Source organism: Pseudophryne corroboree, chromosome 11 (assembly GCF_028390025.1).
Source record: "Pseudophryne corroboree isolate aPseCor3 chromosome 11, aPseCor3.hap2, whole genome shotgun sequence".
Lineage (NCBI taxonomy): Eukaryota > Metazoa > Chordata > Amphibia > Anura > Myobatrachidae > Pseudophryne > Pseudophryne corroboree.
Window position 1 is genome coordinate 176,713,692 of NC_086454.1, and position 22,129 is coordinate 176,735,820.

The following is a 22,129-nucleotide window of genomic DNA, read 5'->3' on the forward strand; positions in this document are numbered from 1 at the left end:
CTGCCGTAATGTGTGAAATGGGGACTCTTGCCTGCCGTAGTGTGGGGATTTAATGTATCAAGGTATCAAGTGCATTGCGGTGTGTGGCATAATATGGTGCAGGGGGCATTACTGTGTGGGGCTTAATATGGTAGAATTCTTTTTTCCTGTGGTGGTCGTGATCTGTTGGAGCAGGGTCAAAAACTGGATTGTGAGGTAGTCTTTTCAGACGAGGTCATGCCCATTTAAATGAGGCCACACCCATCTAGATGAGGCCACGCCCCCTTGCCGGGAGCACGCGCAAGTTTTTTTTATTATCTAGGTGTGTGTGTGTGTGTGTGTGGGGGCACATTTTTAAATCTCGTACTGGGAGTCAAATTGGCTAGAAACAGCCCTGCAGTACATCACAACCAAACTCCGTTTAAATGCCGCAACACCCCTTTGTCAAGGTGAGTAACTCACCTTGACAAAGGACGTTAGAGCCGCAAAATCTTTTTTTTTTGCTGATATATATATATAATAAGAATTTACTTACCGATAATTCTATTTCTCGTAGTCCGTAGTGGATGCTGGGAACTCCGTAAGGACCATGGGGAATAGCGGCTCCGCAGGAGACTGGGCACATCTAAAGAAAGCTTTAGGATCACCTGGTGTGCACTGGCTCCTCCCCCTATGACCCTCCTCCAAGCCTCAGTTAGGATACTGTGCCCGGACGAGCGTACACAATAAGGAAGGATTTTGAATCCCGGGTAAGACTCATACCAGCCACACCAATCACACTGTACAACTTGTGATCTGAACCCAGTTAACAGCATGATAATAGAGGAGCCTCTAGAAAAGATGGCTCACTACAACAATAACCCGAATTTTTTTGGTAACAATAATTATGTACCAGTATTGCAGACAATCCGCACTTGGGATGGGCGCCCAGCATCCACTACGGACTACGAGAAATAGAATTATCGGTAAGTAAATTCTTATTTTCTCTGACGTCCTAGTGGATGCTGGGAACTCCGTAAGGACCATGGGGATTATACCAAAGCTCCCAAACGGGCGGGAGAGTGCGGATGACTCTGCAGCACCGAATGAGAGAACTCCAGGTCCTCCTCAGCCAGGGTATCAAATTTGTAGAATTTTACAAACGTATTTGCTCCTGACCAAGTAACTGCTCGGCAAAGTTGTAAAGCCGAGACCCCTCGGGCAGCTGCCCAAGATGATCCCACCTTCCTTGTGGAGTGGGCATTTACAGATTTTTGGCAGTGGCAGGCCTGCCACAGAATGTGCAAGCTGAATTGTACTACAACTCCAACGAGCAATCGACTGCTTAGAAGCAGGAGCACCCAGCTTGTTGGGTGCATACAGGATAAACAGCGAGTCAGATTTTCTGACTCCAGCCGTCCTGGAAACATATATTTTCAGGGCCCTGACCACGTCAAGCAACTTGGAATCCTCCAAGTCCTTAGTAGCCGCAGGTACCACAATAGGTTGGTTCATGTGAAATGCAGAAACCACCTTAGGTAGAAATTGAGGACAAGTCCTCAATTCTGCCCTGTCAGAATGAAATATTAAGTAAGGGCTTTTATATGATAAAGCCGCCAATTCTGACACACGCCTGGCTGAAGCCAGGGCTAACTCGTCACTTCCATGTGAGATATTTTAAGTCCACAGTGGTGAGTGGTTCAAACCAATGTGACTTTAGGAAACTCAACACAACATTGAGATCCCAAGGTGCCACTGGAGGCACAAAAGGAGGCTGTATATGCAGTACCCCTTTTACAAATGTCTGAACTTCAGGCACTGAAGCCAGTTCTTTTTGGAAGAAAATCGACAGGGCCGAAATTTGAACCTTAATGGACCCCAATTTTTGGCCCACAGACAGTCCTGTTTGCAGGAAATGGAGGAAACGACCCAGTTGAAATTCCTCTGTAGGGGCCTTCTTGGCCTCACCCCACGCAACAAATTTTCGCCAAATGCGGTGATAATGTTTTGTGGTTACGTCCTTCCTGGCCTTGACCAGGGTAGGGATGACTTCATCCGGAATGCCTTTTTCCTTCAGGATCCGGCGTTCAACCGCCATGCCGTCCAACGCAGCCGCGGTAAGTCTTGGAACAGACAAGGCCCCTGCTGGAGCAGGTCCTTTCTTAGAGATAGAGGCCACGGTTCGTCCGTGAGCATCTCTTGAAGTTCCAGATACCAAGTCCTTCTTGGCCAATCCGGAACCACGAGTATAGTTCTTACTCCTCTCCTTCTTATTATTCTCAGTACTTTTGGTATGAGAGGCAGAGGAGGGAACACATACACTGACTGGTACACCCACGGCGTTACCAGAGCGTCCACCGCTATTGCCTGAGGGTCCCTTGACCTGGCGCAATATCTGTCTAGTTTTTTGTTTAGACGGGACGCCATTATGTCCACCTTTGGTTTTTCCCAACGGTTTACAATCAGGTGGAAGACTTCTGAGTGAAGTCTCCACTCTCCCGGGTGAAGGTCGTGTCTGCTGAGGAAGTCTGCTTCCCAGTTGTCCACTCCCGGAATGAACACTGCTGACAGTGCTATCACATGATTTTCCGCCCAGCGAAAATCCTTGCAGCCTCTGCCATTGCCCTCCTGCTTCTCGTGCCGCCCTGTCTGTTTACGTGGGCGACTGACGTGATGTTGTCCGATTGGATCAATACCGCCTGACCCTGAAGCAGGGGTTTCGCTTGACTTAGGGCATTGTAAATGGCCCTTAGTTCCAGAATGTTTATATGAAGAGATGTCTCCAGGCTTGACCATAAGCCCTGGAAATTCCTTCCCTGTGTGACTGCTCCCCAGCCTCGCAGGCTGGCATCCGTGGCCACCAGGACCCAGTCCCGAATGCCGAATCTGCGGCCCTCTAGAAGATGAGCACTCTGCAACCACCACAGGAGGGATACCCTTGTCCCTGGTGACAGGGTTATCCGCTGAAGCATCTGAAGATGCGACCCGGACCATTTGTCCAGTAGGTTCCACTGTGCGTGGAATCTGCCGAATGGGATTGCTTCGTAGGAAGCCACCATTTTTACCCAGAACCCTTGTGCATTGATGCACTGGGACTTGGTTCGGTTTTAGGAGGTTCCTGACTAGCTCGGATAACTCCCTGGCTTTCTCCTCCGGGAGAAGCACCTTCTTTCTGGACTATGTCCAGAATCATCCCTAGGAACAGAAGACAAGTCGTCGGAACCAGCTGCGATTTTGGAATATTGAAAATCCAATCGTGCTGCCACAACACTACCTGATATAGTGCTACACCGATCTCCAACTGTTCCCTGGATCTTACCCTTATCAGGGAATCGTTCAAGTAAAGGATAACTAAAATTCCCTTCCTTCGAAGGAATATCATCATTTCGGTCATTACTTCAGTAAAGACCCGGGGTGCCGTGGACCATCCCTACGGCAGCGTCCGAACTGATACAGTTCTGTACCATAACCTGAAATACCCTTGGTGAGAAGGGTAAATTTTGACATGAAGGTAAGCATCCTTGATGTCCCGAGACATCATGTAGTCCCCTTCTTCCAGGTTTGCAAGCACTGCTCTGAGTGACTCAATTTTGAATTTGAACCTCTGTATGCAAGTGTTCAAAGATTTTAGATTTTAGAGTTTAAAATCGGTCTCACCGAGCCGTCTGGCTTCGGTACCACAATAGTGTGGAATAATACCCCGTTCCCTGTTGCAGGAGGGGTACCTTGATTATCACCTGCTGGGAATACAGCTTGTGAATGGCTTCCAAAACTGCCTCCCTGTCAGCGGGAGACGTCGGTAAAACAGACTTTTGGAAACGGCGAGGGGAATACGTCTCGAATTCCAATTTGTACCCCTGAAATATTATCTGAAGGATCCAGGGGTCTACTTGCGAGTGAGCCCACTGCGCACTGAAATTCATTGAGAACGGGACCCCACCGTGCCTGAACTTGTAAAGCCCTAGCGTCATACTGAGGGCTTGGCATAGGCGGAAAAGGGTTTCTGTTCCTTGGAACTGGCTGATCTCTGCAGCCATTTTCCTCTCCCTCTGTCACGAGCAGAAAAGAGGAACCCTTTTGCCCGCTTGCCAACCAGGACTGCGCCTGATAATACGGCGTCTTATTTTGAGAGGCGACCTGGGGTACAGCCCCTCTTTTAAGGCAATACTTCCAAATGCCGTTTGGAATCCGCATCACCTGACCACTTTACTGGAATAATTGGACAACGCACTTATACTTGATGCCAGTCGGCAAATATTCCGCTGTGCATCATGCATATATAGAAATGCATCTTTTAATTGCTCTATAGGCAATAATATACTGTCCTTATCTAGGATATCATATTTCCAGTCAGGGAATCCGACCACGCCAACCCAGCACTGCACATCCAGGCTGAGGCGATTGCTGGTCGCAGTATAACACCAGTATGTGTGTAAATAAATTTTAGGATACGCTCCTGCTTTCTATCAGCAGGATCCTTAAGGGCGGCCATCTCAGGAGAGGGTAGAGCCCTTGTTTTTACAAGCGTGTGAGCGCTTTATCCACCCTAGGGGGTGTTTCCCAACGCACCCTAACCTCTGGCGGGAAAAGGTATACTGCCCATAACTTTTTTGAAATTATCAATTGTTATCGGGGGGAAACCCACGCATCATCACACACCTCATTTTATTTCTCAGATTCAGGAAAACTACAGGAAGTTTTTCCTCACCAACCATAATACCCCATTTTTTTGGTGGTATTCATATTATCAGAAAAGTGTAAACTTTTTCCATTGCCTCAATCATGCAATGTGTGGCCTTATTGGAAATCACGGTTGTCTCTTCACCGTCGACACAGGAGTCAGTACCCTTGTCGGCGTCTGTATCTGAGGTAACGGGCGCTTTAGGGCCCCTGTATGAGACGTCTGGACATGCACAAGCTGAGTAGCCGGCTGTCTCATGTCAACCACTGTCTTTTATACAAAGCTGACACTGTCACGCAATTTCAACAGTACATCCACTCAGGTGTCGACCCCCTAGGGGGTGACAACACTATTTCAGACACTCTACTCCGTCTCCTCATCATTTTTCTCCTCATACATGTCGACACCAACGTACCGACACACAGCACACACACAGGGAATGCTCTGATAGAGGACAGGACCCCACTAGCCCTTTGGGGAGACAGAGGGAGAGTTTGCCAGCACACACCAGAGCGCTATATATATACAGGGATAACCTTATATAAGTGTTTTTCCCTTTATAGCTGCTGTATTGTTATATACTGCGCCTAATTTGTGCCCCCCTCTCTTTTTTTAACCCCTTTCTGTAGTGTAGTGACTGCAGGGGAGAGCCAGGGAGCTTCCCTCCAACTGAGCTGTGAGGGAAAATGGCGCCAGTGTGCTGAGGAGATAGGCTCCGCCCCTTTCTCTGCGTCTTTATCATCCTTTTTCTGTATGTTTTGGCAGGGGTTAAATGCATCCATATAGCCCAGGAGTTATATGTGATGCATTTATTTTAGCCATATAAGGTTTTTATATCGATTTATTGCGTCTCAGGGCGCTGCCCCCCCCAGCGCCCTGCACCCTCAGTGACCGGAGTGTGAAGTGTGCTGAGAGCAATGGCGCACAGCTGCGGTGCTGTGCGCTACCTTATCTGAAGACAGGATCGTCTTCTGCCGCCGATTTTTCCGGACCTCTTCGCTTTTCTGGCTCTGTAAGGGGGACGGCGGCGCGGCTCCGGTGACCCATCCAGGCTGAACCTGTGATCGTCCCTCTGGAGCTAATGTCCAGTAGCCTAAGAAGCCCAATCCACTCTGCACGCAGGTGAGTTCGCTTCTTCTCCCCTTAGTCCCTCGATGCAGTGAGCCTGTTGCCAGCAGGTCTCACTGAAAATAATAAACCTAAACTAAAACTTTCACAGAGAGCTCAGGAGAGCCCCTAGTGTGCACCCTTCTCGTCGGGCACAGAAATCTAACTGAGGCTTGGAGGAGGGTCATAGGGGGAGGAGCCAGTGCACACCAGGTGATCCTAAAGCTTTCTTTAGATGTGCCCAGTCTCCTGCGGAGCCGCTATTCCCCATGGTCCTTACGGAGTTCCCAGCATCCACTAGGACGTCAGAGAAATATTTATATATACTACTTTATCACCACCTAACTCAAAATAGTAGAAAAATAGTTCACTATATATAGTTATGTAGCTTGATTCCACTGGTATTGGGACTGTACATATTCTTTCTCACTAGGGACCTGATTCAGAGATAGACACAGATCGTTGCATACGCAGCAAGATCTGTGTCCATCTCCTCACTTGCTGAGGGCGGCCCAGAACAGGGCGAGGCCGCACAGCACGTGTAATGCGCCGCCTCCTGATGCGTCCACAATTACTTTGAGGATTCATCGAATTAAGGTTGACCCCTATCAATGCCATTTTTTTAATTGGAGCCCTGAAAATGCTCACGGCTCACCCAGTTCGGCTTGCCACGCCCACGAAACGCCGCCTCACCGTCCCCTGAATGCTCGCCGTTGTCAATCGTCTTGCTGCCACATCCAGTGTGTATGCGTAGACCAGATGGAAGCAGCGACTGCGTCCATCTCTGAATCAGCCCCTATATTCCCCAAAACAGCCAGTCTCTGAGTCTGACGAACACTGGACATATGATAATATAGTGGTCACTGCCTGGTGTGGTGGTAATACTAATGCAGCTTTTAATAAATGTTGTAACTCGCATTCACAACTGACTGTGACTATTTGTATTGTGTGTACTATTTATTATTATTGCTTGCTGTGTGAGAGACTGCTGCAGCAGCAGCAGCAGAGTGATGTCTATGCTCTGACTGGCTCTCTGAGTCAGTGAGAGCCAATCAGAGCTAGAAGTGGGCCCTGTTGCCTAGCAGCAGCCTAGAGAGGGGAGGGAGTGAGGGGACTGAGCAGGCTCATGTCTGAAGCAGAGAGAGTGTCTGACAGCCTCGGCTCCAACGAACCTAGGAAGTTTCCTTGTTACAGACACAGCAGCCAGGGAAGGCATAGATATTAGGAATTAGAAAAAGCATGCCTCCATCGGAACACCATCGAATGATTATCATGTGATGGTGAAAAACATCGAAAGGGCACCATTGAATGCTCTAAACACTACCATTGAAAGAAAAACATTGATGGTAGCGAGCTGGTCAATTTTTGCTCCTCTCAGGATGAGCTGCTGCACTTCCAACTGCCTGCTTGTTGCTGCACTGGACTGCTGGGGCTGTGTGATTAACCTCCATGCCCTCTCCCTGTGTACAATGTGGCTCCCTGTGTTTGCCATCTGCCTGGATGTGGCTGCAAGCAGAACATCCTTGCTGCTGAATAAATATGCCCTGGATTTTGGATTTTCTTTGTTCTGGCTGGAGGTAAGCTGCTGCTACGTCTTGTCTTCTCCTTGCCGGGGGCATAATTCTCATAGGTGAGCTGAAAGGTGTTTAAGAAGGCGTAATAAATAATGTCAGCTTGAGGCTTCTGTGCAATCCCTATTCTATGTGTACGCAAAGTATTGGCCGCAACGTGTTTCTGTAACTCCTTCACAGAAACATTGCTTCATGGCCACTTCTCTGCATGCTGGGGTGGTGGGAACCAGTCACAGGTCCTACTATTAAATAGGGGCCCCATCCCTGGCTCATAGCCAAGCACATGTCTCCCATACTGTGCCCCAGCAAGCAGCAGTAGCAGCACTCAGTGACCTAAATGACGCCCTCCCCTCCTGCCTAGCTCCACCCACCATCTTCTCATTGGCTTATCACCGCCTTCTGAGCACCTAGTAGTCAATCAGCACAAAGTAGGGCGTGGTCAGCAAATCTGCTGTCGTACTAGTGGTATCATCTGCTGCTAGTGACGTCACGCTTGCTGGATGTCAGGCAGAGGTGGCTCCGGCACTTGCACATTATATATACCTAATATTATATAGGTCGCTTCTCATTGCACAGTCCTCTTAATGACGCCTCGGGGCAGGAAATATAATAGATACAGCAGAAGCTTCAGCCGCACGAGAGTGGCCATACATACTGTCATAGCGTATTAAACCCAGGGGGGACCAGGGAGCTTTATAGGTTTATTTTTCTAGTATATTTTATTATAACAATATTAGATAACATATATAGTGTATAATATATATTGTCAGCCTTGTATTTAATATAACAAAGTAGATATTACTTGTGGATTTATTGAAAAAGATTCTTCATCACCTGACGTCACACATCGCAGCAGTAGCCATGGCAGAGGGTGAGTGATCAGTGCTGGGATGTGTGTGTGGGGGGTGATGTAATTGCACAGGGTATTTGCGCTGTTACTTGGCCCTGTATACTCTGTTCCTGATGCGCATGGTCCTGTATTGCTGATGGAAACATACAGCAGTTGTCCTAGTTTTTACTGCACAGCGCCCCCCAGCCTCAGTGCTGCCTGCTGTTCAGTATGTGACAGTGAAGATGCTGTGTAATTGTCATTTCCTTATGTATAGCTGTCACAGTGCAGGATTGCTACAATATTGTGTCTATCTTCTCTGCAAAACTCAGTACATATTTCTATATGCACGTGTATGTACGTAATACGTATGTATGTCTGTAACTTGGCTGCTGAAGGTTTTCTCTCACCCCCGTGCTGAGGTAATTTTTCCCACAATATACCTAATTTATTCATGCAGTCACTCCTGTAAATTATACCTTGACTTTTTTTGAGGGGGGGGGGGGGGGGGGGGGGGGCGGCATAATTCTCATAGGTGGGCATGTGAGCTGAAAGGTGCTTAAGAAGGGTGTAGTATGGTATGCCGGAGGTCGGGCTCCCGGCAACCGGCATACCGGCGCCGAAATCCCGACCGCCGGCATAACGACAGCTGGGCAAGTGCAAATGAGCCCCTTGCGGGCTCGCTGCGCTCGCCACGCTATCTATTCTCCCTCCAGGGGGGCTGTGGACCCCCAAGAGGGAGAAAAGTTGTCGGTATGCCGGCAGTCGGGATTCTGGCGCCGGTATGGTGGTCGCCGGGAGCCCGGCCGCCGGCAACCAGAAGACCACCCATTTAAGAAGGCGTAATAATGTCAGCTTGAGGCTCCTGTGCAATCTCTATTCTATGTGTACTCAAAGGGGGTAATTCCAAGTTGATCGCAGCAGGAAATTTTTTAGCAGTTGGGCAAAACCATGTGCACTGCGGGGGGGGGGCAGATATAACATTTGCAGAGAGAGTTAGATTTGGGTGGGTTATTTTGTTTCTGTGCAGGGTAAATACTGGCTGCTTTATTTTTACACTGCAATTTAGATTGTAGATTGAACTCACCACACCCAAATCTCTCTCTCTCTGCACATGTTATATCTGCCCCCCCCCCTGCAGTGCACATGGTTTTGCCCAACTGCTAAAAAATTTCCTGCTGCGATCAACTTGGAATTACCCCCTAAGTATTGGCCGCAACGTGTTTCTGTGGGTTCACTATGATCTGCCGGCGGTCGGGCTCCCGGCGACCAGCATACCGGCGCCGGGAGCCCAACCGCCGGCTTGCCGACAGTGTGGCGAGCGCAAATGAGCCTCTTGCGGGCTCGCTATGCTCGCCACGCTACAGGCACGGTGGCGCCACGCTATTTTATTCTCCCTCCAGGGGGGTCGTGGACCCCCACGAGGGAGAATAAGTGTCGGTATGCCGGCTGTCGGGATTCCGGTGCCGGTATACTGTGCTCCGGGATCCCAAGAGCCGGCATACTGAAGACCACCCGTTTCTGTAGCTCCTTCACAGAAATATTGCTGTATGGCCACTTCTTTGCATGCTGGGGTGGTGGGAACCAGTACAGAAAGCATATTAAATAAATCTAGGGATAGAGTTAATGGAACATGGAAGATTAAGAAAGCTTCTTAAACATGTACATGGGAACTTCTGTTCTGTCAATTAGCTCTTCTCCATATACATAACCTATATTACATACTGTTTCTTACTGGTGTAATGGTTAGCATTACTGCCTCACAGTACTGATGTCATGGGTTCGATTCTTACCATGGCCCTGACTGTGTGGAGTTTGTATATTTTCCCTGTACTTAAATGGATTTGCTCTGGGTTCTCTGGTTTCCTCCCACAATCCAAAAATATACTGGTAGGTTAATTGACTCCCAACAAAATGTGTCTGTGTGTACATGTGATAGGAAATCTAGATTGTAAGCTCCACTGGGGCAGGGACTGATGTGAATGGCCAAATATTCTCTGTAAAGCGCTGCGGAATATGTGTTCACTATATAAATAACTGGTAATAAATAAATAAATAAATATGACTACTGGAAAGTCATGACCTTTGCCTAGTAACGTGATGATGTGGATACAGAAGTCACCTTCTGGGGTATAAGTCTGAAATGTTATTAGATGATTAGGAATTGATCTAGAACACCTCAGCTGTGTAAATGGTGCAAAGATCAAATGAAATCACTGGCATGTTATACATCTAACCCTGGTCAAGTTCTAAATCGTGTTACTGTGGGGGGAAATACTCGTCCTTTCCCTAGGAATATCACCCTGCAGCTATAGGCTGCCTTTAGTGCGTGTCACTGTGATCTGGCACTTTCTCATGCAATCTCACTGCTCAGTTGCTGTTCTGCAAGTTGACAAAAAGACTTCTGAAGGTGGGAAGCACATAGCTGTGATTATCTGCTAGGCTGTGTCTCTGATAACACATGTACATACAGCAGGCTCTGACTACTGGGAGTCTCCAGCTGCTGAGATGCCGCCATATAATGCTAGTATTTAGCATGTTGGGACTTGTAGTTGGTTCATGGCCCCCCAAATCCTGCAAGTAACCTGCAGAGAATAAGATGAGCATGAGGTGATCCAGTCAGTGTCAAAAACATCTCATCACAGCCTTGTACTGTCATTACAATCTCCAAGATATCAAATGTATCACTGAAGCTGCCTGTATAATATATATAATGGAATCCAAGCTTTGTCCTGACTCATGAACACAGGTCCTACTATTAACTAGGGGCCCCATCCCTGGCTCTCATAGCCAAGCACATATCTCCCATACAGTGCCCCAGCAAGAAACACCACCACCAGCAGCAGCAGCACTCAGAGACCTAAACCACGCCCTCTCCTCCTGCCTAGCTCCACCCACCAGCTTCTCATTGACTTCTCACTGCCTTCTGAGCACCTTGTAGTCGATCAGCGCGAAGTAGGATGTGGTCCGCAAATCTGCTGTCGTACTAGTGGTGTCATCTGCGTCCAGTGACGTCACACTCGCTGGATGTCAGGCAGAGGTGGCTCCGACACTTGCATATTATACCTAATATTATATAGGTCGCTTCTCATTGCACAGTCTTCTTAATGACGCCTTGTGGCAGGAAATATAATAGATACAGCAGAAGCTTCAGCCGCACGAGAGTGGCCGTACATACTGTCATAGCGTATTAAACCCAGGGGGGACCAGGGAGCTTTATAGGTTTATTTTTCTAGTATATTTTATTATAACAATATTAGATAACATATATAGTGTATACAGGTTGAGTATCCCATATCCAAATATTCCGAAATACGGAATTTTTTGAGTGAGAGTGAGATAGTGAAACCTTTTTTTTTCTGATGGCTCAATGTACACAAACTTTGTTTAATACACAAAGTTATTAAAAATATTGTATTAAATGACCTTCAGGCTGTGTGTATAAGGTGTATATGAAACATAAATGAATTGTGTGAATGTACACACACTTTGTTTAATGCACAAAGTTATTAAAAATATTGGCTAAAATGACCTTCAGGCTGTGTGTATAAAGGTGGGTACACACTAGTAGATATATCTGCAGATCAATTGATCTGCAGATATATCTATGTACGGATCGGGCAGTGTGCTGTGCATACACACTGCCCGATCCGTCGGGGGACTGACGTCATGAACTGGGCGGGCGCCCGCCCTGTTCACCTGTCAATCACCGCCGGCCGCCGCAGCATGTGTACGGGCGGTCGGACGACCGCCCCGTACACACACAGCGACGCGCCAATATATCGTTAGATATATTGGCCGTCGGCTGTGCTGCGCAGCCGACGCGATACGTCTGTGAACAACGGAGTTCACAGACGTATCGCCCGTACACACTGGCCGACGGTCCCGCGATGTATCGGCCGTTCAAGAGAACGGCCGATATATCGACCAGTGTGTACGGGCCTTAAGGTGTATATGAAACATAAATGCATTCTGTGCTTAGACTTGGGTCCCATCCCCATGATATCTCATTGTGGTATGCAATTATTCCAAAATACCGAAAAAATCTGATATCCAAAATACTCCTGGTCACAAGCATTTTGGATAAGGGATACTCAACCTGTATATATATATTGTCTGCCTTGTATTTAATATAATAAAGTAGATATTACTTGTGGATTTATCGAACAAGATTCTTCATCTGACCTCATACATTGCAACAGTAGCCATGGCAGAGGGAGAGTGATCAGTGCTGGGATGTGTGTGTGTGTGTGTGGGGTGACGTAATTGTACGGGGTATTTGCGCTGTTACTTGTTCCTGATGCGCATGGTCCTGTATTGCTGATGGAAACATACAGCAGTTGTCCTAGTCATTACTGCACAGCGCCTCCCAATCAAACAGAACAACACATCGTGCACATCGGTCCATGTGTATGACCAATGGCAATGCGCACACCTGCGGGTTGCTAGCGACAGCCCCTGATCTTTTGAACATGCATGAAGGACTAGGGCTGTCGTTAGTGATGCCATGCTGACTAATGCAGCATGGCTCCCGGACACCCCCCCCCCCCCCCCCCCTGTGCCGCCGTCTGTCGCTGCCGCAGTGTCCCGTCGCTGACGATTTTTATTTGTCACCTTTACACTTCAAATAAAATGTAACTGAAATGGCTAAAAAAAAAAAAAAAATTATAATAATAATTTTTTTTTTTCATAAAGGTGAACTAAAAGTAAATGTTTTTTCTTTTTTTTTTAAAGCACAAATAAATGCTTTATGGTGACATTAATCCAACTGACAAAATTGCAAAAATTAGGATTAGGACCTTATTCAACTTCAGTTGTAATTTTAAAGCAAAACCGCAACTGCTAGCACTTACATGCTGGGGGCTGCCCAGCACAGGGAAAGGCCGCCCAGAATGTGAATGGCGTTCACATTTATGAATGCGAACACATCGCAGGCTGCGCGATCATCAGGCTTTCCCATTAGTCCTCTGCATACTCAGCCAGGCTGCGTATGCATGCGCACCGGCGCCTCTTTCCTGTCGCAGTGGCCGCGTGTGATGTCACGCTGCCACCCTGAAACTGACCCGGACCTGCCCGCATTTTCACCATCATGCCCCCGCAACACCGCCCTCCACTATCAATGAAAATGCGATTGTATACTCTCGGGATGCAATCACATTTATTTCCCCATGCACATGCGTTCGATAATTGTCCGATCTGCATTTTCGCAGCACTGCGATTGTAGCTGAATACGTTCCTAACCTGGGTACACATATTATTGATCACTCGGCTGAGTAAGGTGTACCCAGCTTTACCCTCTTTGACCCCCATACACACTAGGCTAGGAATAGCTCAGTGTGTACATTCTTCTATGGGAACATGATGCTGGCAGTGTAATATTAAACAGCACTTAACATATGACCTCCCGATCCGGCAGGTGCAGGAGTGTTTTAAGCCATTTAAAAGCTAACACTCCATCATACACACCTATACAATTCCATCCGATCACCCGATATCGGGCCAACAATTGTTTCTCTGACGTCCTAAGTGGATGCTGGGACTCCGTAAGGACCATGGGGAATAGCGGCTCTGCAGGAGACTGGGCACAACTAAAGAAAGCTTTAGGACTACCTGGTGTGCACTGGCTCCTCCCTCTATGACCCTCCTCCAGACCTCAGTTAGAATCTTGTGCCCGGCTGAGCTGGATGCACACTAGGGGCTCTCCTGAGCTCCTAGAAAAGAAAGTATATTTTAGGTTTTTTATTTTCAGTGAGATCTGCTGGCAACAGACTCACTGCTACGAGGGACTAAGGGGAGAAGAAGCGAACCTACCTGACTGGAGATAGTTTGGGCTTCTTAGGCTACTGGACACCATTAGCTCCAGAGGGATCGAACACAGGACCCGACCTCGATCGTTCGGTCCCGGAGCCGCGCCGCCGTCCCCCTTACAGAGCCAGAAGCATGAAGATGGTCCTGGAAATCGGCGGCAGAAGACTTCGGTCTTCAACAAGGTAGCGCACAGCACTGCAGCTGTGCGCCATTGCTCCTCATGCACACCTCACACTCCGGTCACTGATGGGTGCAGGGCGCTGGGGGGGGGGGCGCCCTGAGCAGCAATATGAATACCTTGGCTGGCAAAAAATCACAATATATAGTCCCAGAGGCTATATATGTGATAAATACCCCTGCCAGAATCCATAAAAAAAGCGGGAGAAAAGTCAGCCGAAAAAGGGGCGGGGCTATCTTCCTCAGCACACTGGCGCCATTTTTTCTTCACAGTGCAGCTGGAAGACAGCTCCCCAGGCTCTCCCCTGTAGTTTTCAGGCTCAAAGGGTTAAAAAGAGAGGGGGGGCACCAAATTTAGGCGCAATATTGTGTATACAAGCAGCTATTGGGGGAAAAATCATTCAGTTATAGTGTTAATCCCTGCATTATATAGCGCTCTGGTGTGTGCTGGCATACTCTCTCTCTGTCTCCCCAAAGGACTTTGTGGGATCCTGTCCTCAGTCAGAGCATTCCCTGTGTGTGTGCGGTGTGTCGGTACGGCTGTGTCGACATGTTTGAGGAGGAAGGTTACGTGGAGGCGGAGCAGATGCCGATAAATGTGATGTCGCCCCCTGTGGGGCCAACACCAGAGTGGATGGATAAGTGGAAGGTATTAACCGACAGTGTCAACTCCTTATGTAAAGGGCTGGATGACGTAACAGCTATGGGACAGCCGGCTTCTCAGCCCGCGCCTGCCCAGGCGTCTCAAAGGCCATCAGGGGCTCAAAAACGCCCGCTACCTCAGATGGCAGATACAGATGTCGACACGGAGTCTGACTCCAGTGTCGACGAGGTTGAGACATATACACAATCCACTAGGAACATCCGTTGCACTCGGCAATAAAAAATGTGTTACACATTTCTGACATTAACCCAAATACCACAAAAAAGGGGTTTTATGTTTGGGGAGAAAAAGCAGCCAGTGTTTTGTTCCCCCATCAGATGAGTGAATGAAGCGTGGGTTCCCCCGATAAGAAACTGGTAATTTCTAAAAAGTTACTGATGGCGTACCCTTTCCCGCCAGAGGATAGGTCACGTTGGGAGATATCCCCTAGGGTGGATAAGGCGCTCACACGTTTGTCAAAAAAGGTGGCACTGCCGTCTTAGGATACGGCCACTCTGAAGGAGCCTGCTGTTAAAAAGCAGAAGGCTATCCTGAAGTCTGTATATACGCACTCAGGTACTATACTGAGACCTGCAATTGCCTCAGCATGGATAGTGCTGCTGCAGCGTGGTCTGATACCAGGGCCGGCTCCAGGCCTACTAGCACCCTGAGCGAGAAAATTTAAAAGTGCCCCCCCCCCTCCCCCATGCGCGCGCCGAAGGCGCGCGCTCCTGAAAAAGTGGGTGTGGCCTCCTGAAAAAGTGGGCGTGGTCTCGCCCCCCAGCAGTGCCAGCTACACATGACATGCCCTCCGGCAGTGCCAGCTACACGTGACATGACTCCCAGCAGTGCCAGCTACACATGATAGTGTTCACTTTTTAGGGCAGGTTGCTGATCACAGGGAGGGCACATTTTTAAGTTAGGTGGGCAAAATGATGTACATATTGTAATGCTTGTTGTACCCATTTCCACACGCTAAAGCATGGACAGTGCGCGCCGAAGGCGCGCAGCAAAAATTTAGGGGAGTTACTTCGTGGGGAAGGTGCGTAGCCACATTATAGTGGCAATTCACATTACACCACACAGTAGTGCAGCTAATACACATTGCACCAGGTAGAACCTCCTATAAGAGCACGTTAGACACATTGCGCCAGGTAGAGCACTGAGACACACTGCCCAGCCACAGACGCCTAGCGGGAACACTACATGATATGCCCCCCAGCAGTGCCAGCTACACATGACATGCCCCCCAGCAGTGGCAGCTACACGTGACATGCCCCCCATCAGTGCCAGCTACATAAATGGCCACACAGTTCCAGATGGATAAATGCCCCCACAGCGCAGATATGCCCCCACAGTGCCAGATACATTAATGCCCTCACAGTGCAAGATATGCCCCCACAGTGCAAGAAATGCCCCCACAGTGCAAGAAATGCCCCCACGGTGCCAGATACATAAATGCCCCCACGGTGCCAGATACATAATTGCCCCCACGGTGCCAGATACATAATTGCCCCCACGGTGCCAGATACATAAATGCCCCCACGGTGCCAGATACATAAATGCCCCCACGGTGCCAGATACATAAATGCCCCCACGGTGCCAGATACATAAATGCCCCCACGGTGCCAGATACATAAATGCCCCCACAGTGCCTGATACATAAATGCCCCCACAGTGCCTGATAAATGCCCCCACAGTGCCAGATAAATGCCCCCACAGTGCCAGATAAATGCCCCCACAGTGCCAGATAAATGCCCCCACAGTGCCAGATAAATGCCCCCACAGTGCCAGATAAATGCCCCCACAGTGCCAGATAAATGCCCCCACAGTGCCAGATAAATGCCCCCACAGTGCCAGATAAATGCCCCCACAGTGCCAGATAAATGCCCCCACAGTGCCAGATATGCCACCCACAGAGCCAGATATGCCCCCACAGTGCCAGATATGCCCCCCACAGTGCCAGATATGCCACCCACAGTGCCAGATATGCCACCCACAGTGCCAGATATGCCACCCACAGTGCCAGATATGCCACCCACAGTGCCAGATATGCCCCCACAGTGCCAGATATGCCCCCACAGTGCCAGATATGCCCCCCACAGTGCCAGATATGCCCCCCACAGAGCCAGATATGCCCCCACAGTGCCAGATATGCCCCCCACAGTGCCAGATATGCCACCCACAGTGCCAGATATGCCACCCACAGTGCCAGATATGCCACCCACAGTGCCAGATATGCCACCCACAGTGCCAGATATGCCCCCACAGTGCCAGATATGCCCCCACAGTGCCAGATATGCCCCCACAGTGCCAGATATGCCACCCACAGTGCCAGATATGCCCCCCACAGTGCCAGATATGCCACCCACAGTGCCAGATATGCCACCCACAGTGCCAGAAATGCCCCCCACAGTGCCAGATATGCCCCCCACAGTGCCAGATATGCCCCCACAGTGCCAGATATGCCCGCACAGTGCCAGAAATGCCCCCCACAGTGCCAGATATGCCACCCACAGTGCCAGATATGCCCCCAGGCCACAGAACCAGATATGCCCCCACAGAGCCAGATATGCAATGCCCCCCACAGTGCCAGAAATGCCCCCCCCATAGCCAGAAATGCCCCCACAGTGCGGATCCCCCCAATACCTGCGGCGCTGCTGGGGAGGAGTACTGCTGCTGTCCGCCTGTCCGAGTGTGCTGGCGAGCGGGCGGGAGTGCTGGCGGGCGGGCGGGCGGCCGGCCGGCGAGTCAGAGTGAGCCTGGGTCCGGGTGGCCACTTGTGTGCACTATGGCGCCGGCGTCTGACGTCAGACACCGGCGCCGCGCAGCGCGCATAGCGCACAGTGCACACGGGCCAATGCTGCACACACAGGGCCGGCTCCAGCATCGAATATGGCGGCGCCAGCGTGCGGCGCCCATTAAGGGTGGCGCCCTGTGCGGCCGCTCTATTCGAACATGCCTAGAGCCGGCCCTGTCTGATACCCTGTCAGATAATATTGATACCCTATACAGGGATACTATTTTGCTAACCATAGAGCATATTAAAGACGTCGTCTTATATATGAGGGATGCACAGAGGGATATTTGCCGGCTGGCATCCAAAAGTTAATGCAATGTCCATTCTGCCAGGAGGGTATTAGGGACCCGGCAGTGGACAGGTGGATGCTGACTTTAAAAGGCACATGGAGATTCTGCCTTATGAGGGTGAGGAATTGTTTGGGGATGGTCTCTGGGACCTCGTATCCACAGCAACAGCTGGGAAGATTTTTTTTTACCTCAGGTTCCTCACAGCCTAAGAAAGCACCGTATTATCAGGTACAGTCCTTTCGGCTTCAGAAAAGCGAGCGGGTCAAAGGCGCTTCCTTTCTGCACAGAGACAAGGGAAGAGGGAAAAAGCTGCACCAGACAGCCAGTTCCCAGGATCAAAAATCTTCCCCCGCTTCATCTGAGTCCACCGCATGACGCTGGGGCTCCACAGGTGGAGCCAGGTGCGGTGGGGGGCGCGTCTCGGGAACTTCAGCGACCAGTGGGCTCGCTCACAGGTGGATCCCTGGGTTCTGCAAGTAGTATCACAGGGATACAAGCTGGAGTTCGAGGCGACTCCCCCTCGCCGTTACCTCAAATCAGCCTTGCCTGCTGCCCTCGGAGAAAGGGGAGGTAGTACTGGCGGCAATTCACAAGCTGTACTTCCAGCAGGTGATAATCAAGGTACCCCTCCTTCAACAAGGCCGGGGTTACTACTCCACAATGTTTGTGGTACCGAAACCAGACGGTTCGGTGAAACCCATTCTAAAATTGAAATCTTTGAACACTTATATACGAAGGTTCAAGTTCAAAATGGAATCGCTCAGGGCGGTTATTGCAAGCCTGGACGAAGGGGATTACATGGTATCACTGGACATCAAGGATGCTTACCTGCATGTCCCCATTTACCCTCCTCACCAGGAGTACCTCAAAATTGTGGTACAGGACTGTCATTACCAATTCCAGCCGTTGCTGTTGGTCTGTTCCCGGCACCGAGGATATTTACCAAGGTAATGGCCGAAATGATGATACTCCTTCGAAAAAAGGGAGTTATAAAATTATCCCGTACTTGGACGATCTCCTTATAAAGGCGAGGTCCAGGGAGCAGTTGTTGGTCGGAGTAGCACTATCTCGGGAAGTGCTACAACAGCACGGCTGGATTCTGAATAGTCCAAAGTCGCAGCTGGTTCCTACGACGCGTCTACTGTTCCTGGATATGGTTCTGGACACAGAACAGGAAAAAGTGTTTCTCCCGAAGGAGAAGGCCAAGGAGTTGTCATCTGTAGTCAGAGACCTCCTAAAACAAATACAGGTGTCGGTGCATCAATGCACGCGAGTCCTGGGAAAGATGGTAGCTTCTTACGAAGAAAATCCGTTCGGCAGGTTCCATGCAAGGATCTTCCAGTGGGATCTGTTGGACAAGTGGTCCGGGTCGCATCTTCAGATGCATCGGCTGATAACCCTGTCTCCAAGGGCCAGGGTGTCGCTGTTGTGGTGGCTGCAGAGTGCTCATCTTCTAGAGGGCCGCAGATTCGGCATACAGGACTGGGTCCTGGTGACCACGGATGCCAGCCTTTGAGGCTGGGGGGCAGTCACATAGGGAAGAAACTTCCAAGGACTATGGTCGAGTTAGGAGACTTCCCTACTCATAAATATTCGGGAACTAAGGGCCACTTACAATGCCCTAAGTCAGGCTAGAACCCTGCTTCAACACCAGCCGGTGCTGATCCAGTCAGACAACATCACGGCGGTCGCCCATGTAAACCAACAGGGCGGCACAAGAAGCAGGATGGCGATGGCAGAAGCCACATGGATTTTCCGATGGGCGGAAAATCATGTGTTAGCACTGTCAGCAGTGTTCATTCCCGGAGTGGACTACTGGGAAACAGACTTTCTCAGCAGGCACGACCTCCACCCGGGAGAGTGGGGACTTCATCCAGAAGTCTTCCAAATGATTGTACACCATTGGGAAAGGCCACAGGTGGACATGTCGGCGTCCCGCCTCAACAAAAAGCTAAAAATATATTGCGCCAGGTCAAGGGACCCTCAGGCAATAGCTGTGGACACTCTGGTAACACCGTGGGTGTACCAGTCGGTGTATGTGTTCCCTCCTCTGCCTCTCATAACGAAGGTACTGAGAATAAAAGAAGGAGAGGAGTACGAACTATACTCGTGGTTCCGGATTGGCCAAGAAGAGCTTGGTACCCAGAACTTCAAGAAATTATCTCAGAGGACCCATGGCCTCTGCCGCTCAGACAGGACCTGCTGCAGCAGGGGCCCTGTCTGTTCCAAGACTTACCGCGGCTGCGTTTGACGGCATGGCGGTGAAACACCGGATCCTAAAGGAAAAAGGCATTCCGGAGGAAGTCATTCCTACGCTGATTAAGGCTAGGAAAGATGTGATCGCAAAACATTATCACCGCATATGGCGAAAATATGTTGCTTGGTGTGAGGCCAGGAAGGCCCCAACGGAGGAATTTCAACTGGGTCGATTTCTGCACTTCCTACAGTCAGGAGTGACTATGGGCCTAAAATTGGGTTCCATTAAGGTCCAGATTTCGGCTCTGTACATTTTCTTCCAAAAAAGAACTGGCTTCACTGCCTGAAGTTCAGACTTTTGTTAAGGGAAGCGCTGCATATTCAGCCCCCGTTTGTGCCTCCAGTGGCACCGTGGGATCTCAACGTGGTGTTGGATTTCCTGAAGTCGCATTGGGTTGAGCCACTTAAATCCGTGGAGCTAAAATACCTCACGTGGAAAGTGGTCATGCTGTTGGCCTTGGCGTCAGCCAGGCGTGTATCAGAATTGGCGGCTTTGTCATGCAAAAGCCCTTATCTGATTTTTTTATATGGATAGGGCGGAATTGAGGACTCGTTCCCAATTCCTTCCTAAGGTGGTATCAGCTTTTCATGTGAGCCAACCTATTGTGGTGCCTGCGGCTACTTGGGACTTGGAGGACTCCAAGTTACTGGACGTAGTCAGGGCCCTGAAAATATATGTTTCCAGGACGGCTGGAGTCAGGAAAACTGTCTCGCTATTTATCCTGTATGCACCCAACAAGCTGGGTGCTCCTGCTTCTAAGCAGACCATTGCTCGCTGGATCTGTAGCACGATTCAACTTGCACATTCTGCGGCTGGACTGCCGCACCCTAAATCTGTAAAAGCCCATTCCACGAGGAAAGGGGCTCTTCTTGGGCGGCTGCCCGAGGGGTCTCGGCTTTACATCTTTGCCGAGCTGTTACTTGGTCGGGTTCAAACACTTTTGCAAGAGTCTACAAGTTTGATACCCTGGCTGAGGAGGACCTAGAGTTTGCTCATTCGGTGCTGCAGAGTCATCCGCACTCTCCCGCCCGTTTGGGAGCTTTGGTATAATCCCCATGGTCCTTACGGAGTCCCAGCATCCACTTAGGACGTCAGAGAAAATAAGATTTTACTCACCGGTAAATCTATTTCTCGTAGTCCGTAGTGGATGCTGGGCGCCCATCCCAAGTGCGGATTGTCTGCAATACTTGTATATAGTTATTGTTTAACTAAAGGGTTATGGTTGAGCCATCTGTTGAGAGGCTCAGTTATATTTCATACTGTTAACTGGGTATAGTATCACGAGTTATACGGTGTGATTGGTGTGGCTGGTATGAGTCTTAACCCGGGATTCAAAATCTTTCCTTATTGTGTCAGCTCTTCCGGGCACAGTATCCTAACTGAGGTCTGGAGGAGGGTCATAGAGGGAGGAGCCAGTGCACACCAGGTAGTCCTAAAGCTTTCTTTAGTTGTGCCCAGTCTCCTGCGGAGCCGCTATTCCCCATGGTCCTTACGGAGTCCCAGCATCCACTACGGACTACGAGAAATAGATTTACCGGTGAGTAAAATCTTATTTTTTACCTAGCATTGTATGTGTGGGTTTTCTTAAAAATAAGTAAATCTGCTAATTTTCACTGTCTCAATTTCAAATAAGGAATCCACATGTGCTCCAGCAACATCACTTCCGGGCTACCTCCCTCCCTCTGCAGGAATACCCATACATACTCAGTAACTATGGGAAACAGGTCATTTTTTTAAATTAAACTGCTCCGTTGCGATGAGTGTGACTCATCTGCAGTCTTCAGGTACACGTAGATGAGGAGTACCAATCATCTGCAACAAAGTTCAGAAGTGTACTTGTACTGCAGAAACGACCAAGTGCAAATACTCTTGCTGTGCTAGTAATGTTTCTGCAAACTGTGCAGTAGAAGCATTTTCATTCTTTAAAGCTGCATTTCGGATAGTCTTCAGAAGACTGAACCACCAGAAGGTTAAGCAGATCATCCCTTTAATAAGGGACACATAAATT

General features: G+C 49.4%; 1 protein-coding gene across 2 annotated transcripts in view; it reads left to right on the top strand.

Annotated features, from left to right (window-relative positions):
• The first annotated feature begins 6,861 nt into the window (after positions 1-6,861).
• The window catches only part of LOC134969271 (uncharacterized), an 87,247-nt gene continuing 71,979 nt past the window's right edge, over positions 6,862-22,129 (top strand). The window contains exon 1 of one of the 2 annotated variants that reach the window (XM_063945115.1): positions 6,862-7,323. Coding sequence is in view for 1 of the 2 variants with exons in the window: in XM_063945114.1 (XP_063801184.1) it covers positions 8,179-8,188 (10 nt within the window). In the remaining variant the exon portion in view is untranslated. Of the gene's footprint in view, positions 7,324-7,782; positions 8,189-22,129 lie in introns of those variants that run through there. The other variant, XM_063945114.1, reaches the window with a different exon arrangement.